The 27,062-nt window shown below is 43.5% G+C and overlaps 3 protein-coding genes across 7 annotated transcripts; 2 read left to right on the top strand and 1 right to left on the bottom strand.

Moving 5' to 3' along the window:
• Positions 1 to 42: 42 nt before the first annotated feature.
• On the bottom strand, positions 43 to 11,039 carry ube2t (ubiquitin-conjugating enzyme E2T (putative)). Of its 3 annotated transcripts, none has more exons than XM_061812825.1 (7): positions 10,902 to 11,039; positions 10,473 to 10,583; positions 3,624 to 3,693; positions 3,433 to 3,538; positions 2,257 to 2,355; positions 1,885 to 1,968; positions 43 to 1,582 (listed from the first exon to the last, which is right to left on the bottom strand). In XM_061812825.1, the coding sequence occupies exons 2-7, from the start codon at positions 10,579 to 10,581 to the stop codon at positions 1,463 to 1,465; spliced, it is 588 nt and encodes a 195-aa protein (XP_061668809.1). In that variant the 5' UTR covers positions 10,582 to 10,583; positions 10,902 to 11,039; the 3' UTR covers positions 43 to 1,462. The 3 variants fall into 3 exon arrangements, with proteins under 3 accessions (XP_061668809.1, XP_061668817.1, XP_061668799.1); XM_061812833.1 differs by having other exon boundaries at positions 1,891 to 1,968; positions 10,872 to 11,021; XM_061812815.1 differs by having other exon boundaries at positions 251 to 1,582; positions 10,872 to 11,020.
• Positions 10,259 to 20,784, top strand: etv7 (ETS variant transcription factor 7). Of its 3 annotated transcripts, none has more exons than XM_061812801.1 (8): positions 10,259 to 10,382; positions 11,544 to 11,694; positions 13,388 to 13,552; positions 13,631 to 13,756; positions 14,401 to 14,511; positions 19,670 to 19,815; positions 19,893 to 19,993; positions 20,088 to 20,784. In XM_061812801.1, the coding sequence occupies exons 2-8, from the start codon at positions 11,577 to 11,579 to the stop codon at positions 20,275 to 20,277; spliced, it is 957 nt and encodes a 318-aa protein (XP_061668785.1). In that variant the 5' UTR covers positions 10,259 to 10,382; positions 11,544 to 11,576; the 3' UTR covers positions 20,278 to 20,784. The 3 variants fall into 3 exon arrangements, with proteins under 3 accessions (XP_061668785.1, XP_061668768.1, XP_061668777.1); XM_061812784.1 differs by lacking the exon at positions 10,259 to 10,382 and adding an exon at positions 11,184 to 11,459; XM_061812793.1 differs by lacking the exon at positions 10,259 to 10,382 and adding an exon at positions 11,184 to 11,459 and having other exon boundaries at positions 19,673 to 19,815; positions 20,088 to 20,782.
• Positions 20,785 to 21,962: 1,178 nt separating this feature from the next.
• On the top strand, positions 21,963 to 25,514 carry pnpla1 (patatin-like phospholipase domain containing 1). The gene is made up of 6 exons (XM_061808302.1): positions 21,963 to 22,170; positions 22,266 to 22,498; positions 22,608 to 22,673; positions 23,242 to 23,451; positions 25,058 to 25,118; positions 25,237 to 25,514. The coding sequence occupies exons 1-6, from the start codon at positions 21,963 to 21,965 to the stop codon at positions 25,512 to 25,514; spliced, it is 1,056 nt and encodes a 351-aa protein (XP_061664286.1).
• The last annotated feature ends 1,548 nt before the right edge of the window (positions 25,515 to 27,062 follow it).

The raw sequence follows: 27,062 nt of genomic DNA, 5'->3' as shown, positions 1-27,062 counted from the left end.
CTATCTGCCTGAAAAACCAGGGCATTAGGCACTCACAAGTAATCATGTAGCACAGCAGGAAGACCAGTTCTGTGGCTCAAATCCACAAAGAATCTCTCAATCAGACCATGTGGAACTGTTGAGTTTTCTTGAGAAGTGATGCATGGTAGAGTTACTCTGAAAAGAGAAAGTGCCACAAGCCGTTCCTCTGCAACAAGGAATTAAAATACCATTATGCAAAAAAAAAAGAACAATTTGAGTACCTATCTGGTGGACTGCATCAGTCACAGACTTGCATATCTTCGAGATAGAGCGAGTAAAAGCTGAAAGCCATCCAGTAAATTTGATGCCCTGGAGAACTTGTTGCAGGGTGGACTTTAAATATATCAAGAACAGAGTTGTATGTATAAATGTTATATCACAATGTGATTGATCATGGGCATGCAGTATCAAAGTTACATATTGCCTGATTATGATTTACTATATTTGTATCTAATACTACTCGTTTTTTTACTGGACAATAAAGGGATTCACTGTCAAGCGTATCAGGTCATTAACCTGAGTAAGCTAACAATCTCAAATGTGTGCAAATAATGAATGTAATCAAGATTGTTCTATCTTGAATATCAACTCCACAAAACATTGATTTAAAAAAAATCAAAGATCTAAAGGAGATTTAGCCTTTTTTCAGTGTAGACCAACATCATGTGCAGTGTATCCAATGAAACTACCTCTGACTTAGCATGGTATTGACTAGGCATGCACCAAAACCAGTACCAGGCAAAGCTTTGTGTAATGGCATGCCTACCGCCAAGCTCACCCACCCTGCCTGGCCTTCCTCCGGCAGTGTTCTGCAGGGCAATGTCCCCAAACCTTCTCTGGATCACCGACCGGTTTAGAGGAGGCATTTTTCTCACAGACCTGTGTGTGCATGTATGTATGTCTATACATACACATGTACACTCGCATATAATTTGTTTGCAAACAATATTTTATTAGCGTGAGAAATTTGCAAGACAGCCCCATTATCAAGTATCAGTAATTGTTATCAGCAAATACTCAAATACTTTATAGATACTATGTACTCAGCACCCCCTGAAGAAAAAAAAGGGTTATTGGTGCATCACTCGTATTGACTCGTGATAGCTTTTAAATCCTTGTCTCTTTTCCAATGATAAAACACCAAATATTTCACATTTCAATATCTAAATCCCCATTTTATTTCATCAATTTGTTGCCATGTAGTTTGTACATATGATTGTATACAAGTGAAAGCATATGTCTGAATAAAACTATATTCTGTACTGGAACAATTCTGCCCTCACTGCTATTTAAAACCATCACCACAGTAAAGTGTATTTATTAAAAGACAAACATCCATATATGTATATACATCTCAAACAGCAAAATAAACAATTAAAACCATGCAGATATACTGAAAAGTCTGTGCCAACGAATGCAGTTAAATCAAAGGTGGTTGGAACTAAAAAGGGGTTCTCTTTGCTTGCTCGTGTGGCTCCTGCTCAGCATCAGAAGACGCTCTTTTCCGTGATGGTCCATTCTGTTTTGGGACATTGTGTTTGGTGCTTCCCTCCAAGATTCCCTAAACACAGACAGATGTACGTGACTTTGTTATCTCACCACTATTGTCTTGCATGATGAAATATACCAAAAATAAAAAATAAAAAAATTAAAAAAAAATGTATATCACTGTTAAAGTTTCTCAAGAGTATTTTGCTTCCATTATTGCCATCACTATGGTACTTGTACTGACATTAACAGGTAATCATTATTGTATACAAACACTGTGATTCTTAATCTATTTACAGTGAGAAATTGGAAAAGAAAATTTTGGTTTTGATTTGGCAGAAATCAAATTTGACTGAACTGAATTAACAGGCTTACCGTCACCTTCTGAACAGCATGTGCCTCTGTATATTTCCTGGCCTTCTGCAGAAACAGCTGCTTGTTGTATCTGAACTCCGACGCCTGCATTGCAACAGAAGCCGTGCTACAATGTGCGCTGTAGTATTAAACAACTCTTCTGTGTCACAAGTACTTTCACATACAATTTGGAAGTGATTTTTTTCCCCTTACAGTATGTAAGACTATCACAGCCTGAGGGACAGCTCTTTTAACAAAAAGACGACGACTCTACATGCTTAAAAATATAATCATAGATTAAAGGAGCACGAATTCTGTGAAAAGATTATGCTAATGCATTGTGTAGAAGAAGAATGATGTTATTTAAGTGACACTATATTAAACACAACTCACTATATCAGCCATGAGCGGGTCATCTGGATTCGGTTCAGCCATTAGAAGTTGAATGGAGGTAAGAAGTGTAGAAAGGTTTAAGGAAGGCCTCCAGGCTCCCTAATTAAACATGGCAAGAAATATTACACGCCACATTACTAAGACAGAAAATGCACACAAATATATATATATATATATATATATATATATAAATAAAATTATCATATCAGCCATTATTCATCCACTGTAGTATAAAGACCTCTTTTTCACGTTTCCAACTAATATGACATTTTGAAATTTGTTGGCAGTATACTCTGGTGTGTTTAAAGATTTCATCTATCCATCTACATTTAGTTCTTCACCGTGGACGCTTTGTGTTCAGAGGTATCCAAATGATCGTTTCTGTGATCCACTTTTTGTCAACTCTTCAGGCAACGTGGCTAAAACATTACCTTTTGCATTTCCTGAACAACCAAGAAGTAGACGAGGCCGTGATTAACATGATCAGCAAAAACTGTCAGCCACTCACCATTGGTGAAAATGACCGATACATCTACTGAAGCTTTTTCAGGCGCACTAAAAATATTTATGCTCACCATCTTCATTTGAACCCTGTGAAAGAATTTATCTTGTCCAAGCCAGTGGAACCGGTGTTTAAGAGGACAAATCGCTTTGGAGCTAAGACACTTCAAAACTTTTGTTCCTCAATTAAAATGCATAAATGAATCAATTTTTAGTCTTTTACTTCTTAAGACTGAAGACTTAAATTAACACAATTCTATACATAATTTAAAAATTCTGACTGAATTTGATTAGATCAATTTGCTATATTTTACATATCAACTCATTTTACCATTTACACAAGGTTTTAAGCAAATTTTAAACTTTTCTCATAAACAACCCAGGCAACAAATTGTGCAAATAAAATTAGACAATGATATTGTATTTTAAGCAAAGGACAAGCTGTTAAATTTAATTTCACAGGCTCATAATGTTGGGCTTGCAGTATGAAAGATTTTCTATTTTAATTTCGTTTTGTTTTCCTGCAATGATTTTAGAACTACTGCAGGGGTCACTATTGAGTAACCAAAAGTGTCAATAGAGTGCAGACACATTGTGGAGTGTCTCAATACACTCCTTGGGGTATCATTATCATATCACAAACACACACACACACACATCCAGTTTAGATAGAACCTTTGGAGGGAGTTTGAGAGCCTCATAGCAGATACGTCCTGAAGTGTCGATGTTTGGGTGGTAGATGGGAGTCAAGAATCGTATTTTGGGTGGCTCAAAGGGGTATCTACAAAAGACGTGACTGTTATGTCTCACTGAGAAGAGTGGGCAGCATTTAAACAGTCATAAACAAATGAATGAACCAATGTTACCTCTCTGGGATTTTGAGCTCCAAGGAGAAGACTCCACCTTCATATGGAGTTCCTGCACTGCCAAGTATCTCTATTAACCACACAAAAATAAAAATAAAATAAGAAAAAAAGCGACCGCAATTAAACCAGAACAATAAAAAAAGAAAAAAAAAATCAGCAGCTGACATTTAGTGGTGTTAGTCATATAAAACGTGGGCTATGTTGGCGGCATGGTGGAACGGTGGCGCAGCTTGAAAGCATTGGCCTCACAGCTCTGAGGTCCCGGGTTCGATCACGGACCCGCCTGTGTGGAGTTTGCATCTTCTCCCTGGGCCTGCGCAGGTTTTCTCTGGGCACTCCGGTTTCCTCCCACATCCCAAAAAAATGCAACATTAATTGGACACTCTATATTGCCCTTAGGTGTGATTGTGAGTGTGGCTGTTTGTCTTGGTGTCCCCTGCAATTGACCCCTCCATACAGGGCACTTAACCACGTCTCCTGAAGTTACGTCACCCCACGTGTGCTAACCTCAGACAAACAATTAGCAAAAATAGCGGCGCAGGAAGAAAAGACTAGAGCGATTTTCTCACTCGGATTCTTAGCGAAAAGTGAAATATCATTGAAAAGCAGACAACAGGGCTTCAAGTATTTCAGCGAGGGGTATTTCAATGGTATTTCCATGCAAATCGACGGAGAAACCATCGATATATGCGCGAGATCTTTCCGGAGTCAGAGGAGAAGCCACATAATATAATATATTATAACCCAAAGACGAATTCGTCATTGACAGTTTCCTATTTTCATGTTACCTATCACACTTGTGTGCAGAATCTGTATGTCTATCTGTATAGCCGTTTGTGAACCGCCGTATGAAGGAAAAGAAGAAGGCGAGGCTTGATTTACGAGTTGTTTCTCTTGTTTTCTTTGAGTAACGTCACACGCTCGCCTCAATAATTATTCTTGAATTAGTGCCGAACCTACTAAAGTCCCGACCGAGTACGATAATCACTACTTTAGTGTCCTCAAACATCCTTCCTTCAGTCTTGGTGTCTCGGTGCATGTCGAAGGCTTTTAGGACTCGCTAGTCCGGTTTAGCTTAGCTCCCTAGCCGCCGAACAGAGACACGTTTGTGCAGTCAGATCATCACAAAATAACGCTCAACACAGATCAAGTGTGTCAATCATTCACACGTAGCTATGTTATGCAAGCGAAGAACTGCTAATTCATTTATATGAGACATGTATTGAAAATCAAATATAGGGCTTACTTTCGTGCAAACATATCTGTTCCGGTTGATTTTAGATGGATTCAGTTGATCATGCCGTCTTCCACAAAGTTTGAACCATCGAAGACATTTTTCGTACTGGGTCTTCGGTTTTGGAAAGGGTACGAATTGAACTCCACCAACTAGCCTTTCAGGATACCTGTCGTCACTATTACAAAGTCCGTGACTACACCTCTTAACCATATCTATTGTTAAAGAACCCAAATACGCGATAAAACGCTAACAAAAGCTATACTGGACCATGCAACGTTGTCTGAAGTAACGGTGGACCCCAAAAGGGGCGTGGTTTATGCAGATCTCTGGCCTCTGATTGGTCAACAACGCAGATGACGCAATTTCTACGGAGGGGTCAATTGGCTGGCAACCAGGGTGTGCCCTGCCTCCTGCCCATTGACAGCTTGGATAGGCTCCAGCATGCCCCGCGGCCCTTGTGAGGATGAGAGGGAAAGAAAATGGATAGATGGATGAAGCTATGTGAGTCTTCTTCTTTTCCTTTTGGCTTGTCCCATTAGTGAATACAATTTTATCTCCAATGGATATGTCTACAGGCCCCCTTCTCCAATGTCAGGTTTTTGTGATATAAGATAAAACACTTCATAAAGGTGATCTATATTTTTAAAATATATAATTAGAAGCACTGCACATATACAAGAAAAATACAAAAACAATTGAGTATCCTGGAAAGCCCAATTCTAACTTTTTAAAGTTGTTGACAGAAGTCAGCTATTAGCTCAAACTTAGTCATCATACATTTCACAATTTGTGGCCAACAGACTGCAAGGCTAGACCACCTTTCATTTTAATAATATTAAATAATGATAATACTGTGGTGTTTACATAATTCACCCGCGGGACCTCGAGTTGGGGTGCGGGGTTCCGCACGGACTGTTTTTGTTGTTGCGCTTCCGGAGTAAAAGGTTAACAGAGTTCCCGCCGTTATGCGAGTAGTTTGGTGATGTCGAACAATAAAGCAAGTTCTTTTCCTGTGTCCGACACTCCGCCTCCGACTCCTTTTCTCCGGCGCTACACTGGTGACCCCGACGTCAGTCCCGGCGTTTTCGAGACTGAAACGAACATGGCAACCGCCATCCTCAAATTGCCGGAGTTTTGGGAGACGTCCGCGGCAGCGTGGTTCGCACAGACGGAGGCTCAGTTCGCCCTCCGCGGGATCTCAGATGATTCCACGCGTTACTACCACGTTGTCTCAGCACTCGGGAGCTCAACGGCGGCCAGAGCAGTGAACTTCATCACCTCTCCCCCGGCCCGAGATAAGTATGCTGGGATCAAGGCTCACCTTCTCAAGGTTTTTGAACTTTCACGGCCGGAACGTGCCCGACGTCTGTTGGCTTTTAATGGACTGGGGGACAGCAAACCTTCCGAACTCATGGAAATGATGCTAAACCTGCTGGGCACGGAAGAGCCCAATTTCATTTTCATGGAACTGTTTCTCAGGCATATGCCACCGCATGTTCAAACGGCGCTCGCGAACAGTACTGTCACTGAGCCCCGGGCCCTGGCCGAGGAGGCCGACCGTTTCTTCCTGGCAACCCAGCGCTTCTCCCCTGAGACGCTGGCCGCGACGCGCAGTTACTCACCTTCGGGCGCGGGGGTGGCATCCAGCAGGGGCCCCTTCGGCACCGACGGCCGTGCTGGCACAGGCTTGTGCTACTTCCATGCCCGTTTCGGTGCGAAAGCGAAGAGGTGCCGCGCCCCTTGCAACTACGACGCGTCGGGAAACGCCAAAGCCCACGCTTCGCAGCTGCCGTGAGCGTGGGCGCGAAGAGCCGGCTGCTGTTCGTCAAGGACAACCTTTCCGGGCGCAAATTCCTTTGCGACACCGGCGCCCAGAGGAGCGTCCTGACGGCCACTGCGGAGGACGCCGCTGGCGGGACTCATGGGCCACCCCTACTGTCCGCTAATGGCTCCCCTATCCGCTCTTATGGCATGAGGACTGTGGACTTGTGTTTCGGGAGTCAGCGCTTCACATGGGACTTTGTCACTGCGGATGTCTCATTCCCTCTCCTCGGCGCTGATTTTTTTTGTGCCCACGGGCTGCTGGTGGACCTTAAGAGGGGCGGTCTGGTGGATGCACTGACTTTTTCCACGGTCGCCTGCGTCCGCAATGAGGCGACTTATGGTGGTCTCTCCAGTTCGCTATCGGACGGCACCAAGTACCAACTCCTCCTTGGTGAGTTCCCTGGCTTGACACGGCCCACTTTCTCCTCTGCCACGACTAAACATGGGGTCGAGCACCACATTGAGACCAAGGGCCCCCCGATCCACGTGAGGGCCCGACGGCTTGATCCCGAGAAGCTAGCAGTCGCTAAGTCCGAGTTTGCCAACATGGAGCGTCTGGGCATCGTCCGCCGCACGGATAGCCCGTGGGCCTCGCCACTACACATCGTCCCTAAACCGAGTGGTGGGTGGGGACCGTGTGGTGACTACCGCCGCCTTAACGACGCCACTACGCCCGACCGCTACCCTGTTCCACACATTCAGGACTTCTCAGCCCACCTGGCAGGCAAAATCTTGTTCTCCAAGGTCGACCTGGTGCGCGGGTATCACCAGATTCCCGTGCACCCCTCAGACATTCGCAAGACGGCTGTAATCACTCCGTTTGGACTGTTCGAGTTTCTGAGGATGCCGTTTGGTCTTAAAAACGCGGCACAATCTTTCCAGCGTTTAATGGATTCTGTGCTCAGGGACTTGCCATTTGTGTTCGTCTATTTGGATGACATCCTCGTCGCCAGCTCCTTGGAGGATGAACATCTGATGCACCTCCGCGACCTCTTCGCAAGACTTGAGCACCATGGCCTGATCATCAACCCGGCGAAGTGTGTTTTCGGGGTGCCCTCTATCCAGTTCCTCGGGCACCTCATAGACAAGAACGGCGCCGCCCCCCTTCCGGCAAAGGTGGAGCCCGTCTCCGCTTTTCCCCAACCTCGCTCGGCTCGGGGCCTCCGGGAGTTCCTGGGGATGGTGACTTTCTACCACCGGTTCATCCGCCGGGCGGCCCACATCATGCGCCCGCTCTATGAGGCTCTTAAAGACAAGGCCCCCAACCGGGACGTTGAATGGACGGCCGAGAGGATGGAAGCCTTCGAGGCTACGAAGGCCGCACTGAGTCGTGCCGCTATGCTGGCCCACCCGACTCACGGGGCCCCTGTCGCTCTCACTACCGATGCATCGGACTACGCTGTTGGAGCCGTATTCGAACAGTGGGTCGGCGGCGCCTGGCAACCGCTTGCCTTTTTCAGCCGTCAGCTGGTCCCCAGGGAGCGCAAATACAGCACGTTCGATAGAGAGCTCCTCGGCCTCTGGCTGGCGATCCGCCACTTCCGCTCCCTATTAGAAGGCCGTGAGTTCACGGCATATGTGGACCATAAACCCCTCACTTTCGCCATGTCCAAGGTGGCCGAGCCGTGGTCCGCCCGCCAGCAACGCCAACTGTCGTTCATCTGAGTACACTACGGACATCCAACACATCGCCGGCAAATCCGATGTGGTCGCGGACTGCCTCTCCAGGGCGATCGTCGGCACTGTGCATCTGGGTCTCGACTACTCCCGCATGAGCGCAGACCAGGCCTCGGACCACGGGGTGCAGGCCCTCAAGACTTCTGACACGGGTTTGCGCCTGGAGGAAGTCGCGGTTGGTGACTCGGGCGTCAAGTTGCTGTGCGACCTCTCAGCTGACCAGCCTCGGCCGCTGGTCCCTGCAAACTGGCGAAGAGCTGTTTTCGAGGCGGTCCACAACCTCTCCCACCCCGGAAGGAAACCGTCCGTGAGGCTGGTGGCCCAGAAGTTCGTGTGGCACGGTCTCAAGAAAGATGTGCAGGCCTGGGTCGACTCATGCGTGGCCTCTCAGCGGGCTAAGGTGCATCGCCACGCAAAAGCCCCCTTGGAGCCCTTCGCTGTCCCCGAGAGGAGGTTTGACCACGTCAACGTCGACTTGGTAGGTCCACTTCCTCCCTCGCACGGATTCACCTACTTGCTCACCATGGTGGACAGGACGACCCGCTGGCCCGAAGCCGTTCCCCTCTCCTCGACAACGTCGTCAGACGTGGCCCGGGCGTTCATCGGCACGTGGGTTGCACGCTTCGGGACACCGTGCGACCTTTCCTCAGATCGTGGCCCTCAGTTTACCTCTGAACTCTGGAACGCAGTCGCCGAGAGTTTGGGGGTCAAGCTGCACCGCACTACCGCCTATCACCCCCAGGCGAACGGTCTTTGAGAGCGGTTCCACCGCTCCATGAAAGCAGCCCTGCGTGCCGGCTTGACGGACGGCAACTGGTTGGATAAGCTCCCGTGGGTCATGCTCGGCCTCAGGTGCGCCCCCAAGGAGGACCTGTTGTCCTCATCCGCCGAACTCGTCTACGGCCAGCCACTGCGGGTCCCCGGCGAATTCATCCCGGACGCCACAGAGCCCTGGTCCGCAGCCAGGCAACGGTCCTCCCTGCTGGAGGCCGCAAAAGGGTTCGCGCCGGTTCCCACGTCGCAACATGGCACCCCAGCTGCCCTGCTGCCCCGTCACCTGCGCTCTGCGGATTTTGTGTTTGTTCGTCATGACGCCCACCGTGGACCTCTCCGCCCCCCATACGACGGGCCGTTCAGGGTCCTGGAGCACGGGGACAAGAGCCTGCTCGTGGACATTGGCGGCAGACCCGAGACTGTTTCCGTGGACAGGGTCAAACCCGCGCACCTGGACATTGCCCAGCCTTTGGGGTTGGCCCTTCCCCCGCGCCGGGGTCGTCCCCCTTTGCCCTGTGCCCCTGCGCCTGCCGGGGTACCCTTGACCCCGCCTGAGCCCTTGTCCCGTGACTCAATGGACAGTGCGGCCCCGCCCCCCTCGGCCCCTACAGTGCACACCCGCCGGGGTCGGGTCATCATCCCTCCACGGCACAAGGATTTTGACTATGGGTGAATTCTGGGGGGGCTTGTGTGGTGTTTACATAATTCACCCGCGGGACCTCGAGTTGGGGCGCGGGGTTCCGCACGGACTGTTTTTGTTGTTGCGCTTCCGGAGTAAAAGGTTAACAGAGTTCCCGCCGTTATGCGAGTAGTTTGGTGATGTCGAACAATAAAGCAAGTTCTTTTCCTGTGTCCGACACTCCGCCTCCGACTCCTTTTCTCCGGCGCTACAATACAATGTATTTCAAGCACCCTTCAAAGAACCCATGCACACCAAACAAAATAGTGGTTACAATCATACAAGAGAAAATGGGCAAACGTGCTTGTTAACAATTATACATGCATACAATAGCTATTCATTTTACAAACAGTTCTGAGATTGGTTTTAAAAAGAGGACGTGTCAACGTTTCGGATGGCAGGAAGTACAGTGATTCAAATCAGAATCATTAAGCTTTGCTTCCCGTTGTACTGAGGCAAACGGGGTACAGTAAGTAAAAAAGCTGATAACACTTTGTAGGGACTTGAAATTTTGTGATGGATGCTAAAATGAAGAGGGAGCCAGTGCAAAGAGGACAGAACGTGAGCGGTAAGGCTGAAGTAATGGTATACGGACAAGTACAATCAATTGAAGTTACCTGATGAGCATCCTTCCTCAGGTTAATAATAAGTTACTTACGGGCCCGTAAGTCGTCAATGCGGTCTTCGATGCGCCAGCATGTGATTCCAGGAGGTGGCTCGGTGGTCAACATTGCAAGTTCTTTCTTCAAACGGGAGGCTCTCTGCATTTCTGTTAGAAAAACTCCATGTCAACAAACATGAAATGTTTACGCACGATTTGTGTGTCCAAGCCTAGGGTGTAAATGTATCTTTCATTGCATGGCATTACATAAAGTCTAAAGACTATTGGCTGTATTTGACAAACACAGCTACGCAGTGCTTACAGGTTGCTAGCTAGTTGTTGCTCGCTAAATCAATGACGCGAACTAAATGGCAACAGTATTCCATTCCGCCTCCAATAACCACACTGGGGGGGATAACATTACACAACTTTTAGTCGAGGCGATGGTATATTTACTTCTGTTAGTCCCTTTGCCCACTTGTGTACCGTTTCTCGAGGAGCGTTTAATGACGATAACAAATGAAGTCAACAACAGATCGGTTTATATTTCCCTCTCGTCATAACAACCGCTGCCGCACATTTTTTCGTCTTTGAATGAGGGGAAGGTTTACTGGCTGGGTGGAGACGGGCGCCATCTATTGTTTGCAGTTCAACGTGCTTTCGTTCTACTTTTTACTAACTGTTTACCTCAAAAGAACAGAACGCCTCTTAAAGTATTATTCACTCACTAGGTTGAGTAAGAAAACAAAAAAAACATTATTCTTGTTTTAGTGGAACAGTGTAAAATGTGGTGCTGTGACGAATAAACAGTTTCGCCCAATCAGGATATTTTGCGCACCGTCCACACGAGGATTATCTTTCTTTCGCTTTTCATTTCCCGCAAGGCTTGAATACGAAAATATTAGAGTTGTGCTTCTCGGAAGTCGGAAAAGAAAATTATTGTGTTTGGGAACGCATATTCAGTCATTTACTTTTGAACTTTAAACTTTTCACTTTTTTTTTAACTTTTCTGCGGAACATATTATGATGTCATTGTTAGTAAAGGTAAGAAAGTCAATCTGTTTGTTTTTTGAAGATTACCAGACGTCACGAATGCGAGCATTTTTGAACGTGAATGTTTTGTTTTAGGAAGACAATGAAAAAAGAAGTCCCCCCACTTTCATGCACAGAACGCAAATCAGCGTTCCACCAAGTGGGTATCTTCACAACCCACCAGGGAAGCGTCCAAGGTTCAGTACCCCCACACAGGATGATCTCTGGCATCTACCTGGAGAGCTACGTGAGTTGGCAGTTGATCATGTAACCGTAGCTATTGGAAAAGTGATTTCGAATATTTTTTGAGCGGCAACTCTTTGGAACCACCCAAAAGTTTCATTTTTCTCTCTCTTTAATGTCTTTCTCTCTTGATGACCAACTTTCACATCAGATAGAACGTAAAATATTTCCAAAATCAACTTTTGTTTGGGATTATTTTTTTTTCATTGTAAATGTTCACACTTTTTGTTTTATTTACAGGCATATAGCGAGATGGATATTTTAAATAGTATTGATTATGCATGGGAGTTGTGTCCCTCAATATACTTAAACATTCAACCCTGTTAGTAAAACCTTATTAGCCATCTAGAGAGGAAAATAAGTGAGCCTCATGACCCAGCAGAAATGACATCAAAGTCATTGCTCTTTTGTATTCAGGCAAACACTCTCTTCTATTATTTCAGCCATAACAGAGTGTCACGCAACCCTATTATTACAATTAACAAGAAAAGTTATTTATGTTACTAATAATATAATCAAGTTAATTTTTGACCAGTTAGCATACCAGCTAACACACAGTGGAGAACCATGTAGTATTCGTAATTCTGGATGCACGATTGATTCACTTGTTCTCTTATTCACTGTATTTTTTTTTTCTGATCGCCTGCTTATTTGCATATTTTCAATCCAATCCCCCACCTATTCGTATTGTTTTCTTGGAAAATGTATAATGTGAAATGTAAAATGTGGGCGGCATGGTGGATCAGCTGGTAAAGCGTTGGTGTCACAGTTCTGAGGTCCTGAGTTTAATCCCAGACCCACCTATGTGGAGTTTGCAAGTTCTCCCCGTGCCTGCGTGGGTTTCCACCGGACACTCCAGTTTCCTCCCATATCCCAAAAACATGCAACATTAATTGGACACTCTAAATTGCCCCTACGGGTGATTGTGCGGCTGTTTGTCCCGATGTGCCCTGCGAATGGCTGGCATCCAGTTCAGGGGGTACCCCGCCTCCTGCCTGTTGACAACTGGGATAGGCACCAGCACTCCCTGCGACCCTTGTGAGGATAAGCGGCAAACAAAATGGATGGATGGATGTAAAATGTGGATGACTGGTTAGAGCGTCTGCCTCACAATTCTGAGGGCTGGGGTTCAAATCCCTGCTCCATGTTTGTGGAGTTTGCATGTTCTCCCCGTGCCTATGTGGGTTTTTTTTCCGGGCACTCTAGTTCACTCTCACATCCCAAAAACATGCAATAATTTAAGACTCTAAATTGCCCGTAGGTGTGATTGTGTGCGGGAATGCTAGTTTGTTTCTATCTATCCTGCAATTGGCGGGCGACCAGTTCAGGGTGTACCCTGCATCCTGGCCAAAAATAGCTGGGATTAGCTCCAGTACTCCCGCAACCCTACTGACTCTGGCGCAGGTGGAGTTCAGTTCCCACTCAGTGGCATTGTGAAAGGTTGTGTGTTTCTAATTTTGCCCTGCAACCAACTGGCAACCAGTTCAGGATATATTCCACATTTTGCCTGAAGTCAGGTGGGATAGGGTCCAGCGCTCCCTGACCTTGGACAGGATAACCGAGGCTGAGAATGAATGGATAAATGGTTGATTTCTCAAAAATATGAATGCCCAAAATGTCCTCCAATTCTGGAATGAACCGTTCCACATAACACAAACACTGTTTTTGAAGTGAGTCTCCTCATCCAATTGCAACAGGGATAAATCCATTTTTGTGGGATAAGCAAGATGTCTCCCACTGGCTCCACTGGGCTCACAAGGAGTACTCACTACGGAGGCCAGAGAAGAGACTCTTTGAGATGAATGGCCGAGCCTTGTGCCTGCTCACTAAAGAGGACTTCAGATACCGCTGCCCCAGCTCAGGTAGAGCTGAGCAGAGGTCTTACACATGACTAAGTTTTACATTTGCTTATTCCACAAGTGCCACGTGTTTGCTCGCAGGAGATGTTCTGTATGAGATCCTGCAGTGTGTGATTAGGCAACGGAGAGGTTTTGTATGTGAACCCCCAAAAACGTCTGACCCGAAAACTGAGGAGTGCTTCCCCCTATCTCCAGATAACATGAAAGGTCAGACATTTATTTGATCAGTTTTCCACCTTGATCAGATTAATGGTTTGTTCAGTGCCTCCCATGCAAACACCTCACTCAAGAATTCACACATGGAATTGAACATTTAAAAACTTGGACTCTGCATGCGTACTCTCAAGACAATAGAATGTAGTTTGCACTGTTTTGTTGTTAATTTGGGGACCAGCACTATAACAAATAGTGTGACTGTTTGATTATTAATAACGTAACAAACCCGTCAGCGTGTCAAACTGTCAAACACAGGCCCTTCTAAATGGTAAGTTATGAATGTATAATTCACCAGAGAGCTGAACAAGAGTATGCTAGACTAGAATTTTATGCATTCATTTTCATGGGCTGTTGAAAATAAAAAGGCGGTTTCATTGTCGAAACCCGGATAAATGCCAGCATGCTTTAGGAACCAATAATGCTACACCTTCAGGAAATAGAAATGGCCATACAGTTAATTTCGATGCACCCCTTTTATAGCTTGAAAAAAAACTTGAGCTGCTGCTGTAAAAAACTTGCTTTCAGTTTTACTCCTCACAGTTGCAAAGGTTTAACGTTATCACTGTTTCAATTTCACCAGCTATTGTGAGATGTTTGTGACTTTTCACCGATTGTCGGCTTCTCTATTTCGGTAGCTCCACAAAAACAAGACAAAACAGAAAGGAGCCTCGGAGAAGAACCTGTCAATTTGTCTTGCCAAGAGAAGCCTAAAAGACAAATGCACAAACCTGATGGGCGCTTGCCAGGTAACGCTTTGTTCCCTCATATTAAATCACCCTTCAAACATTCACAACCACAATTCAAATACAGCACTGTAGTTTAAAACTAGCAGAATGCTGCAGTAACTGCTTGGAGCGTCTGGCTCACAGTTCTGAGGACTGGGGATTCAGATCCCAGCCCTGCCCGTGTGGATTTGACATGCTTTCCCTGTGGCGGTGTGGGTTTTCTCGTGGCACTCTGGTTTCCTCCCACATCCCAAAAAGATGCATTAATTGGAGACTCTAAATTGCCTGAAGGTGTGTTTGTGAGTGCGACTGTTGTTTGTCTCTATGTGCCCTCCGATTGGCTTGGCGACCAGTTCAGGGTGTATCCCGCGTCCTGCCCGATGATACCTGGGATAGCCTCCACCATTCCCGCGAACCTTGTGACGATAAGTGGCTCAGAAAATGGATGGATGGATGATTCTATTGACTTGAATGCTTACAAAGGAGTGAGACATAAATGCAAACCTCATAATACAAATGCTCGAGGAAGTTATAATTAAAGACTGTCAACTTATTTCAAGAAGTTGAAGCCATTTCGGAAGAGAATCAACAATATAATCAATAAAGCCAGAAAAATATCTCACCGCTCAAATCAGAATTAACAATGGAACTAATTGTAGAGGAATTTTGCCACTATTTCTCTGCAATCTGTAGCTTCCTGTCTTGTTATTCTAACTCTAACGGTAACCTGATCCAAAATAGATTGTCAAGTACATTTTTCTTGAGAACTATCTCACCAACTGATGTTCAACAGATGGAATAAATTCAGCATGCAGTGCAGGTCCAGATGGTCTGGAGATTAAGTTCTTTAAACTTGTCTCACACGTATTGTCCTTTCTCCTGGCTGACTGACTATTTAATTTATCTTTGGGAACTGGTAATACTCACTCATGCTGAAAATATGTCAGAGTAGTTCCTATCCATAATGGGGGTGACCCCACAGACCTCAATAATTACAGACATATCTCAATTATTCATAACCAATGAAAATATCCTAAAAACACATTGTTAATCTTCTTCTTTTCCTTTCGGCTTGTCCCGTTAGGGGTCGCCACAGTGTGTCATCTTTTTCCATCTTAGCCTATCTTCTGCATCTTCCTCTCTAACCCCAACTGCCCTCATGTCTTCCCTCACCACATCCATAAACCTTCTCTTTGGTCTTCCTCTCGCCCTTTTGCCTGGCAGCCCCATCCTCAGCACCCGACCACCAATATACTCACTCTCTCACCTCTGAACATGTCCAAACCATCGAAGTCTGCTCTCTCAAATCTTATCTACAAAACATCCAACTTTGGCTGTCCCTCTAATGAGCTCATTTCTAATCCTATCCAACCTGCTCACTCCGAGTGAGAACCTCAACATCTTCATTTCTGCTACCTCCAGTTCTGCTTCCTGTTGTTTCTTCAGTGCCACCGTCTCTAATCCGTACATCATGGCCGGCCTCACCACTGTTTTGTAAACTTTGCCCTTCATCCTAGCAGACACTCTTCTGTCACATTACACACCAGACACCTTCCGCCAGCTGTTCCAACCTGCTTGGACCCGTTTCTTCACTTCCTGACCACACTCTCCATTGCTCTGTATTGTTGACCCCAAGTATTTGAAGTCGTCCACCCTCGCTATCTCTTCTCCCTGTAGGCTTACTCTTCCCCCTCCACCTTTCTCATTCACGCACATATATTCTGTTTTACTTCGGCTAATCTTCATTCCTCTCCTTTCCAGTGCATGTCTCCATCTTCCTAATTGTTCCTCTGCATGTTCCCTGCTTTCACTGCATATCACAATATCATCTACAAATATCATGGTCCAAGGGGATTCCAGTCTAACCTCATCTGTCAGCCTATCCATTACCACTGCAAACAGGAAGGGGCTCAGAGGTGATCCCTGGTGCAGTCCCACCTCCAACTTAAATTCTTCTGTCACACCTAAGGCACACCTCGCCATTGTTCTGCTGCCATGATACATGTCCTGTACTATTTTAACATACTTCTCTGCCACACCAGACTTACGCATGCAGTACCACAGTTCCTCTCTTGGTACTCTGTCATAGGCTTTCTCTAGATCCACAAAGACACAATGTAGCTCCTTCTGACCTTCTCTGTACTTTTCCACGAGCATCCTCAAGGCAAATAATGCATCTGTGGTACTCTTTCTAGGCATGAAACCATACTGTTGCTCGCAGATACTTACTTCTGTCCTGAGTCTAGCCTCCACTACTCTTTCCCATAACTTCATTGTGTGGCTCATCAACTTTATTCCTCTATAGTTCCCACAGCTCTGAACATCCCCTTTGTTCTTAAAAATGGGAACTAGAACACTTTTCCTCCATTCTTCAGGCATCTTTTCGCCCGCTAGTATTCTGTTGAATAAGTTGGTCAAAAACTCCACAGCCATCTCTCCAAATTGCTTCCATACCTCTACCGGTATGTCATCAGGACCAACTGCCTTTCCATTTTTCATCCCTTGTAGTGGATTTCTGACTTCCCCTTTACTAATCATTGCCACTTCCTGGTCCTTCACACTTGCCTCTTCAACTCTTCCTTCTCTCTCATTTTCTTCATTCATCAACTTCTCAAAGTATTCTTTCCATCTATTTAGCACACTACTGGCACCAGTCAACACATTTACGTCTCTATCCTTAATCACCCTGACCTGCTGCACATCCTTCCCATCTCTATCCTTCTGTCTGGCCAACCTGTAGAGATCCTTTTCTCCTTCTTTCGTGTCCAACCTGGTGTACATGTCTTCATATGCCTCTTGTTTAGCCTTTGCCACCTCTACCTTTGCCCTACGTCGCATCTCGATTACTCCTTTCGCCTCTCCTCAGTCCTCTCAGTGTCCCACTTCTTCTTCGCTAATCTATTTCCTTGTATGACTCCCCGTATTTTGGGGTTCCACCACCAAGTCTCCTCCTCCCCTTTCCTTCCAAAAGACACACCAAGTACTCTCCTGCCTGTCTTTCTGATTGCCTTGGCTGTCGTCGTCCAGTCTTCCGGGAGCTTCGGTTGTCCATCGAGAGCCTGTCTCACCTCTTTCCGGAAGGCCGCACAACATTCTTCCTTTCTCAACTTCCACCACATGGTTCTCTGCTCTACCTTTGTCTTCTTAATCTTCCTAACCACCACCAGAGTCATCCTACACACCAACATCCTATGGTGCCGAGTTACACTCTCCCCTACCACTACTTTACAGTCAGTAATCTCCTTCAGATTACATCGTCTGCACAAAATATAATCCACCTGCGTGCTTTCACCTCCGCTCTTGTAGGTCACTATATGTTCCTCCCTCTTCTGGAAATAAGTGTTCACTACAGGCATCTCCATCCTTTTTGCAAAGTCCACCACCATCTGTCCCTCAAAGTTCCTTTCCTGGATGCCGTACTTACCCATCACTTCTTCATCGCCCCTGTTTCCTTTACCAGTATGTCCATTACAATCTGCACCAATCACAACTCTCTCCCTGTCTGGGATACTCAGAACTACTTCATCTAGTTCCTTCCAGAATTTCTCTTTCAACTCTATGTCACATCCTACCTGTGGGACATAGCCGCTAACCACATTATACACAACACCCTCAATTTCAAATTTTAGTCTCATCACTCGATCTGATACTACATTCTTCGCCAGCTCTTCCTTTAAAAACACATCGTTAATACATTCTCTAAATATCTTAATGAGCATAAATTATTATGTCCCCACCTATCTGGTTTAGACTAAATTATTTGACCACCAATGCTTTCCCAAAATTTACCACATATAATCAGCATCTGATCATAATATGGCTGGATGTGCTTTCTAATGCATTTGACATCTTTGATTATCTTTTTTTTTTAAATAAATTACTTACTTTTGGACTTCCCAATATCCATCCATCCATTTTCTTTCTTCATTTTTCACGAGGGTTGCGGGGAGTCCTGGAGCCTATCCCAGCTGTCAACGGGCAGGAGGGGGGTACCCCCTGAACTGGATGCCAGCCATTCGCAGGGCACATCGGGACAAACAGCCGCACAATCACACCTAGGGGCAATTTAGAGTGTCCGATTAATGTTGCATGTTTTTGTAATGTGGGAGGAAACTGAAGTGCCCGGAGGAAACCCACACAGGCATGAGGAGAACTTTCAGTCTATATTTCTCTCAGTCTTTGTCAATGACTTCCCATGAGTCTGTTGTGACTGCCATATGCATTTGTATGCTGGTGATACAGTAATATACTCCAAGAGTTCGGACATTATGCAAAAAATCTGGTTTTAGTCAAAGAGTCGAACAAGGGTTCGCTAACGATATGATTCTTTGGAATAAGAAAAGAATTATACTTCATATTGTCTTGCTCTCAAACAGATTTACCAAAAAACTGGTATATTACTTTCAGTAATTGAACGGAATTAGAAAAAGTGGAGGAATTTGAATATTTAGGCTTTTGGCTAGATTCCCCTTTATCTTGTAACCCTCATATCAACTTAGTCTTAAATAAAAAATACAGTATAATGTTTTTAAGTTCTGGATTTCTCTTTAACATTCTTATTTTGCTTGCTTATTATTATTGGCCTGCGTTGATAGGCCCCACACGAAAATGAGATGATGCATCTCAAGAGGCTATCCTTGATATGTTTAAACTAACACAATAGTAAAAGAGAATGGGGGAAAAAAACGCAGGTTTTAAAAAGCTGTACTTTGGGACAAGCTGAGTCAAAGCAACAATGATTGTGTTGGATGTGTGCCTTTAAGTACTGTGGCTTGGTGAGTGATAATCAGGATCATTCCTGTTTGATTCTCCCTTGACTTTCCTCAAGGGGGAATCAAACGGGCCTTCCTTATCTTTGTACATTTGTGTGTGTGTGTGTGAGACTGTACTTTTCAGCAAACAGCTGAAAGTTCATTTTCAACTGTTGCTCTTGTTCCTCTCACTAGAAAAATGCATAAGGTCAATAGAAGTACAGTAGTGAAAATTTAAAATACATATTCTTTCAACATGGAGAGCCACCAAAGTTAGTGAAACAGTACATTTGAGTCGCCAGAACATTTCAAACCCTGAAGTGTTTTTCTTACACAGTAGATGCAATGCTGATTAATACCTGATCATATTTTTAACCTTTTCCTGTGATGTAAGAATATTTACCTGACTTTTTGTCCCTTTATTGAAGCAGAGTGCAGGCTACTGTGGGATTATGTTTATAAACTTCTGTCCGATGACCAATATCAAGAATACATCAGATGGGAAGACCGTAGCAGCCGAGTGTTCAGGGTGGTGGATCCCAACGGCCTGGCCCGTCTCTGGGGACGTCACAAGGTGAGCACCGAGTTCTGTGCAGTTCATATTTGACAAGTGGTCCCTGCCGCACTAATGATGGTGTGTGTCTTCTGTAGAACCGAGACAATATGACCTATGAAAAAATGTCTCGGGCTTTGAGGCACTATTACAAACTCAACATCATCAAAAAAGAGCGAGGGCAAAAACTCCTTTTCAGGTCTCCTTTTTCTTCTATTGGCCACTCTGCCGTCATCCTCTTAAAATGTTCACATTCTTAAATAGTGTTTCATGTTATTTTTGATTACTTTTAGGTTTCTGAAAACACCACAAGAGTTCGGGAAAGAGCTGGATGACCAGCTAGAGGCCCCAGCACACTTGTCCCATCGGGACAGACATTTTCCAGACAGCAGTCCTTTTTCTGATTTCAGTGAAGAAAGTTTTGAGGTTTCCCCTGATCGTACCCCTCCAGAGTGTTTTCCAAGTGGTTTCCCGGTGAGATAGAACAACTGTTGGATAACAAATTATATGAAACTTTTTTTTTGTTGTACATCCTCTTGCATTTTCTTTCTTTATTATCCCTCAGAGGAATCATTACTTTTACTTTCATTACACTAAACACGATTAAGAGGGGAAAAAAATCATAATCATTATTAAAGAATCATGTTTTAAAATGGTCATGAATGTATGTGTGGCAAATTGTAATGGAGTACATACTGTGTGTAATTATTTGTATGAGAAATCTATCGAAACTTTGTTTTAATTTAAGTCATGTTCATCAGCAATACTAATCGTGAAAATTAAATGCAATTTCTGACTTCAGTGTCTATCCATCCCATTTCTGTCCCTCATGTCTCTCGCGATGGGTCACTATTGTCATGACCTATTAAATACTTATATATACTATAGAGTATATGTATATGTTGTGTTTATAGTAAAACCTACAAACTTAGAATTTCAGTTGTGATTTCATATGTGCTGTATCTGCAGATGAAATAGGGGCTCTCTTTCCAAAATGCACATGAGTTTACGTTTTCTGAGTACCAAGCGACATCCAGACGGAATCTGTTCATAGTACGGAGAGTAAAGTTAGTATTTTGAGTTATCCAAAAATATTTAACAATAATTATAATACCTTATGTGTCGGCGAATAGAGCATGGAGAGTGTCTGTCGCAGAAATGCAGAAATGGAATCCATGAATGGAACAAACACCTTCCTTACATAATTCCTTCCTTCCTTCCTTACTTTCATTATGATGTACAGTTTGTGGTTCAATAAAATACATACAACTGCTTCCCAAGAAAAACATAGGGAGGCAGTTTTTCCATTGCAGCAAGATTATTAATATGTCCGACGATCAATCACCTGATGTGCAGCTGGGAGTCACCCACTCTAATTTTGTTTTCAGGTTTAGTCACTTTTAGCTGCAGGGCTTGGTGTGTGGTGGGCTTTAGTTATATCAGTTGTGGCTGGAATTAAAACAAAGATCTATTTTTTGAAATACGAGTTTCTCAGTCCATTTACCATTTATCACTCTGTGCAACTACTACTCTAACTAAAACACAGCTGACACTTCCAACGTGTCATCTGATCTGCTAGACTAGTTTAGAAAAAAAACATACTGTAAAAACATACATACATACGGTGTATATATATATATATATATATATATATATATAGTTTTCTCCGGTCACTCCGGTTTTCCTCCCACATCCCAAAAGCATGGAGTGATTGGAAATTGCCCTCAGGTGTGATTGTGAGAGCGACTGCTGTCTGTCTCCATGTGACCTACAATTGGCAGGCACAGCTGGGACAGGCTCCAGGACTCCTGTGACCCTTGTGAGGATAAGCGGCCAAGAAAATGGATAGATATATATTTACAAATTTGAAGATACACGTCCTGATTGAAATCTACATTCCAAAAGAAGGCTTTTCCTCTAATGGTGTCACATGGAAAGTAGTTTCAGACAAATAGACAGTAAGAGTGTTGTATGCACGTAAGAATCACATGTGCTTGACTAACATGGTATGGCTAATTGAGATCTTTTTAAAAAGGCGTCACACCAAAACCTTCTCCCAGTTTTTGCTTGATAACATCTGTAAACTGGACTTTTTTTTTAGGGGGGGCCACTCCTAGACCGCGTTAACATTGAACCAGAGACATAGTTCTTAAATCCACGGGTGTAAAATGGTCCTCGAGGTATCCAGCGTCAATTTTCGAGAAGCGCCTTCATCCATTTCCTTTTCTGGATCTGGTTTTCTGGCCACCTACCAGTTGGGGGTTGCCCAGTGCTTTCTCCATAATGCACCATGGATACTACGCAAGGCACCGTGTATCCTCGGTGCATCAGCGGGCTCTTTGGTAGCTGCTGCCGTTGTCTGTGAAATCAACCTGAGTAAGTGGCTCCGTCTTATCTTATGAGTGTTTTTCTTTAAATTTGTGGTGAAAAAACATTGTTTCTGATTGACTTTTTCTTAACATAATCCCCAGTTACGATGAGAAATGAGATGCTGCACTTTGCAAAAGCAATGAAGGACTTTACACTTGGACCGTTCAACCCCTCTGTTGATGTTTTGTGCTGGTTAAAGTATGTTTTGCATAAATATCTTCCCACTGATGCACATCTCCTTGCAAATGGCCGCCTCACTGTGGGTGTGACCCGCCTGGATAATGGCGAGTACACCGTTATAACAGAGTACCATTCCAAAGATGATGTTGTACAGGTGAGGTGGACTACAAATTGAACAGTTGATTTTTAGCATGTTTTAAAGAATACAAGAGCAATGATTTAAGGCAGTTCTACTTTTTTTTGCCCCCTACTCTCTACATCAGACTCTCCTTTGTAGCTGCTTTGTCCCAGGATATTGCGGCATGCAGCCTCCCTCCCTGAATGGAGTAGTGAGTATTTCACAGCTTTGAAATAATGAGTTATGTGTTTTTTAGGGTTTCATTTAACAATTATTTTAATCATTGATTAAACTGGCAATTAGTTTTTCAATTAATCCATGAATCAGATTGAAAAGAAAATGTTTCAAAAGTTCCCACTCTATATTAAAAAGCAGGACATTACTTCAAATTGACAGTCCAGAAAATTCACATACATACTTTTGCAACTTTCCCTATTAAAAAAGTTAATGGGAAGAAAAAAGAATGCACAAGCCAAAGTTGATTTTGAGCCAGTTACTGGTTTGGTCTGTAACAACGCAGAAAAAAAGGGAAAAATGTTTATTGTTGTTTTCTAGAGTAAAAGATATTTGCATGTGTTGTTTTGATGAAATGCAAAGATAATCAGTGTGTTTTATTATTATAATAAATCAAATTGTGGATATTTACTGTTGAGAGGATTTGGTGAGTTTTAAGATAAACGATTTATCGATTATTTAAAATTGTAAATCAATTAATTTGATAAGCAACTAGTTGTCAATGAATTGATGAACGGTCTGGTGTATTTTGTACAATCTTCCAGCATTATATGGATGGAGGTTTCAGCAAGATCCAGCCAGTTCTGGCACCACCTAGCCGTACTTTAACAGTGTCTCCATTCTCTGGAGAGACTGACATTTGTCCCCCAGACCAACCCTGCATGTTGGACATGGTGGTGACTGGGCTCACCTTAAAGGGCAATTTGGCTAACGGCTTAAGATTCTGGAACGCACTCTACCCCATAAAGCCAGAGGTGAGTCTCTTAGTGTCAACCAGTTGCTGAAGAACTGATATTTTCCTTTTTGTGCTCCAAGTAATTACAAGTAGAATATGTGCGTGAATAATTAACATGATGGTTTCTTTCACTTTAAAACCTCATGATTCACCTCCAGGCTGTACTTAAAGGAACACTTTGTCCAATCTAATAGGAATTGGAGCACACATTAAAGTTAGTAGATGATGGTTCAGTGTTTCTTTTAATGACAGAGTTATCCACTGATTTCACCAAGAAACATCTCTAAATTGGAAAAGTATTATCGAAATTCCTCTCTCGCACAGACATTCCAATGAGCCCGGCTGGAAAACTGATAGCCAATCAACGTTTGCCACACCTGCAGTGCTTGCTGTTCTGACCCCCAATTGCTTGTGGATTTCACCAAACAGAGAACGTCCACTATCTGGCATTTTGTGACCGATTTTTGTGAAAAATAATTACAAACAAACAAAACAAAAATAGCATCATGTACAATGTTCAAACCTATGTGTTTGAGCCTGAATATACACAGTCGGCAATTGACGTGTTGGAGAGGGGGTGTGGCGCGAACAATGAACAATAATCCATTATATGGACTATGAAGATGTACTTTTCAAGCAGCCAGCCTCTCGCGATTGACCGGCGTCGGGGTGGATGGGCCTTTGTTGTTCACGCCGATCACTGTAAATAGTAACTGGGAAGTGTTGTCTGCTAAGAGCCAACAAAGCGAGTATAACAGCGAGTCAATACTCCGTGTTGTTAATACTCCCGCCATTGAGCAAACAAAACGAAAATAATGTTTAATGTTCAGGCGTTTGACACACAAGCGGAACTCGACTTGTTGGGAGGGGCGTGGCGCTGCCGACGTGTAGGTGGGTGGTGGTTGCACGTACGGATCGGCATAAATAGTAACTGAGAAGTTTTGTGTTACACGTATATATCCATACATCCATTTTCTTCGCCACACGAGCAGGAGTGCTGGAGCCTATCCCAGCTGTCAACGGGCAGGAGGGAGGTTACACACACGCAGACACGGGGAGAACATGCAAACTCCACACACGGAGGTACGGGATTGAGCAGCTCCCCCACCGTGCACCCTCATAAAGTATGTTGTTGCTTACACAGTACCAGAACGAGAGGCTATAACTAAGCGGCTAATAACCAGTAATGATTAGATGCATGCAAATTTCCCCGCTGATGAATGAACCTCAACTGTGACAGCCACAGCTTTATCCTGTCAGGTCGACCTCACAGGAGGATAAGGAAGGAAAAATTTGGGTGCGTTTTCTCAGTTTTGTTGCACAACACGTCGGCATCTTGATTTAGGTAGAACGAATGGTCTGTAACGCTAAGCACCGGCGATGTCAGGGGCGGGGTTAAGGATGTTACTTCCAGGTTTGGCTTTGAAAGCTGGGACATATCCAGATTTTGCATGGATTTCAAAAATGTTCTTTATTTTCAATTTTTTTTTTCAATTAATGTCCAAAATATATGTAATAATAACATTACTTCTCATTGAAGGGTTTATTGTACATCTGAATTTTGAACAAAGTCCTCCTTTAAAGTTATACACATATCCTTACAAAACGATGTGTTCTTTATTCAGACGGTGGAGCAAGCCTATCACAGTGGCTACAAAGATGCCATTCATTTTCTTCTGGGCAATGGTCGGTCAATTACCTCTGAAAGGGACACACACACACACACACACACACACACAAACAAAAGCTGTTCTTAAATAGATAACTAGTGTCTAATCTATTGATCGTTTTTCCTTGCTTGCAGAGCTTGTGTCAAACATAAAAAGGATCGCAATTTCTCAAGAACTAGACAGCTACTTTCACACAAAAACGCAAAAATTTGGAGAGACCACTCCAGAGGAAGAAGAGGATGATGAAATGGAGACAACAGCATTGTCCTTTCTCCAAAATAATGAAAGCAAGCGGTCCAACACTTCTGCTGAACTTCAATCCACAACTGGAAAACTAAGAGTGACAGAACGTCCTAACTCTTTGGACAATGCAAAGAATGGTATCCACTCATTTGAAGTTACACTTAGCTGAACTGCATTTCAAAAACCACTCAAGTCAAATGAGAGTATTGATGTTACAGTTCTGATGGGCAATGTGGCGATATATGAGCGCATGCTGGGACCTTTTGGATTCTTGACCTACTTGCTGCTGCCTTTGATGCTGTTGTTCCAGGCACTGGTTGAGACTGAAGAAATGTAAGAATGTGATCACCATTACCACCACTTTCTCCATCCCTGTTAACTTTACACACCAATTGAAGAGTTTGTTTTCAAAATGAGACATATCCGTTTTTTTCATTTTGAGAAAAGGCCTTGGTATTGAAGTGAAAACAATAAACTCACTTTATGTTTCTAACTATTGGGGGATGGAAAGAGATGCTAAAGAGTAACTAAACACCATACTATAAAAAAATATTGGCTTTAATATTCACCGAGTTTTTTTGATGACAAATTTCATTTTTTCTCCAAAATGAGACATATCCAAACATTCTATTCTTGGCAAAGTGAGACATATCCAAATTTCGACTTAAACTTTCAGGAGCAGCTGAATTTTTTTAAAAAAAATCAGTTGCTTTTGATAAGCAATCATGAAAACTATTTGCCTTTCAACATTTCAAGCATTTTAAAATAATATTTAAGACCATGACCACCACATTTAGAGAGTTGGGTATCAGAAATAAGGGTCAGTCACCAGTCACAATTTTCACAATTAGCTCACTAATCTCAGATGTTGAAAAAGGAGATGAAAAAATGGGAATTTCTTTTAAAAAGGTGTTTTTCAGTTATTTAGAAACTGTTTGTTTGTTCAGTATGAGGTCTTGGAAAGGCTGAGTTTACATCATTGTAATTTTGTGTATCTGTATGCGATTCTGCAATCCGACATCTGCAGGCATTGTGTCACTCAGTTGATTAATTTTGTTTATAAGTTGATGTGAGATCATTAAGAAAGTAAACTGCTTCAAACCAGTCTACCAAGGTTAATATGGGTTGCGAGGGATACCAGCAGAAAAAAAATAGGTAGTCGATCTCATACACACATCTCCAAAATGAAATCAGTTTCAAACTCACAAATTCACTGTTTGAAATCTGACTCATTGAGTCTGCTTTCTTTTGATTTTATTTATAGCTGTCGCTGTCGGGGGAAAGAACACTGCAGAATAGGATGTAACTCTGTAGTAATAATAACAGTATTCATAATGCTCATAGACAGAAATTGAGTCTACTCCAAGGGTGTTGATTTCCTTTTAATGTCAACTTTTCTTAAGTCATAGCCGATAACTTTCCTTATAAAAAATGGCAAAAAAAAGATTGCATAGAATTATAAAAATTTATTCATTCATTAATGATCGTTGGTGAAATATTTTGAACAACAAAATTACTCTTCAAGCATTACACAATCATAGACAAAACAGTATGTTTATTACATTCAGATACAATGGTACTTGGATGAGAACTGAAGTATTAAATTGCAATAATTTCATAAAGAATTAAAATTAAATAGGAAAAGCACCCTCACAATGGGACAGCATGCAAGTAAACCAGCACAATCACTGATTCATTTATTCGATATTATTAAACA

Source organism: Syngnathoides biaculeatus, chromosome 2 (genome assembly GCF_019802595.1).
Source record: "Syngnathoides biaculeatus isolate LvHL_M chromosome 2, ASM1980259v1, whole genome shotgun sequence".
Taxonomy (NCBI): domain Eukaryota; kingdom Metazoa; phylum Chordata; class Actinopteri; order Syngnathiformes; family Syngnathidae; genus Syngnathoides; species Syngnathoides biaculeatus.
The sequence above is the reverse complement of the archived record's forward strand: the minus strand, read 5'-3'. Positions and strand labels throughout refer to the sequence as shown.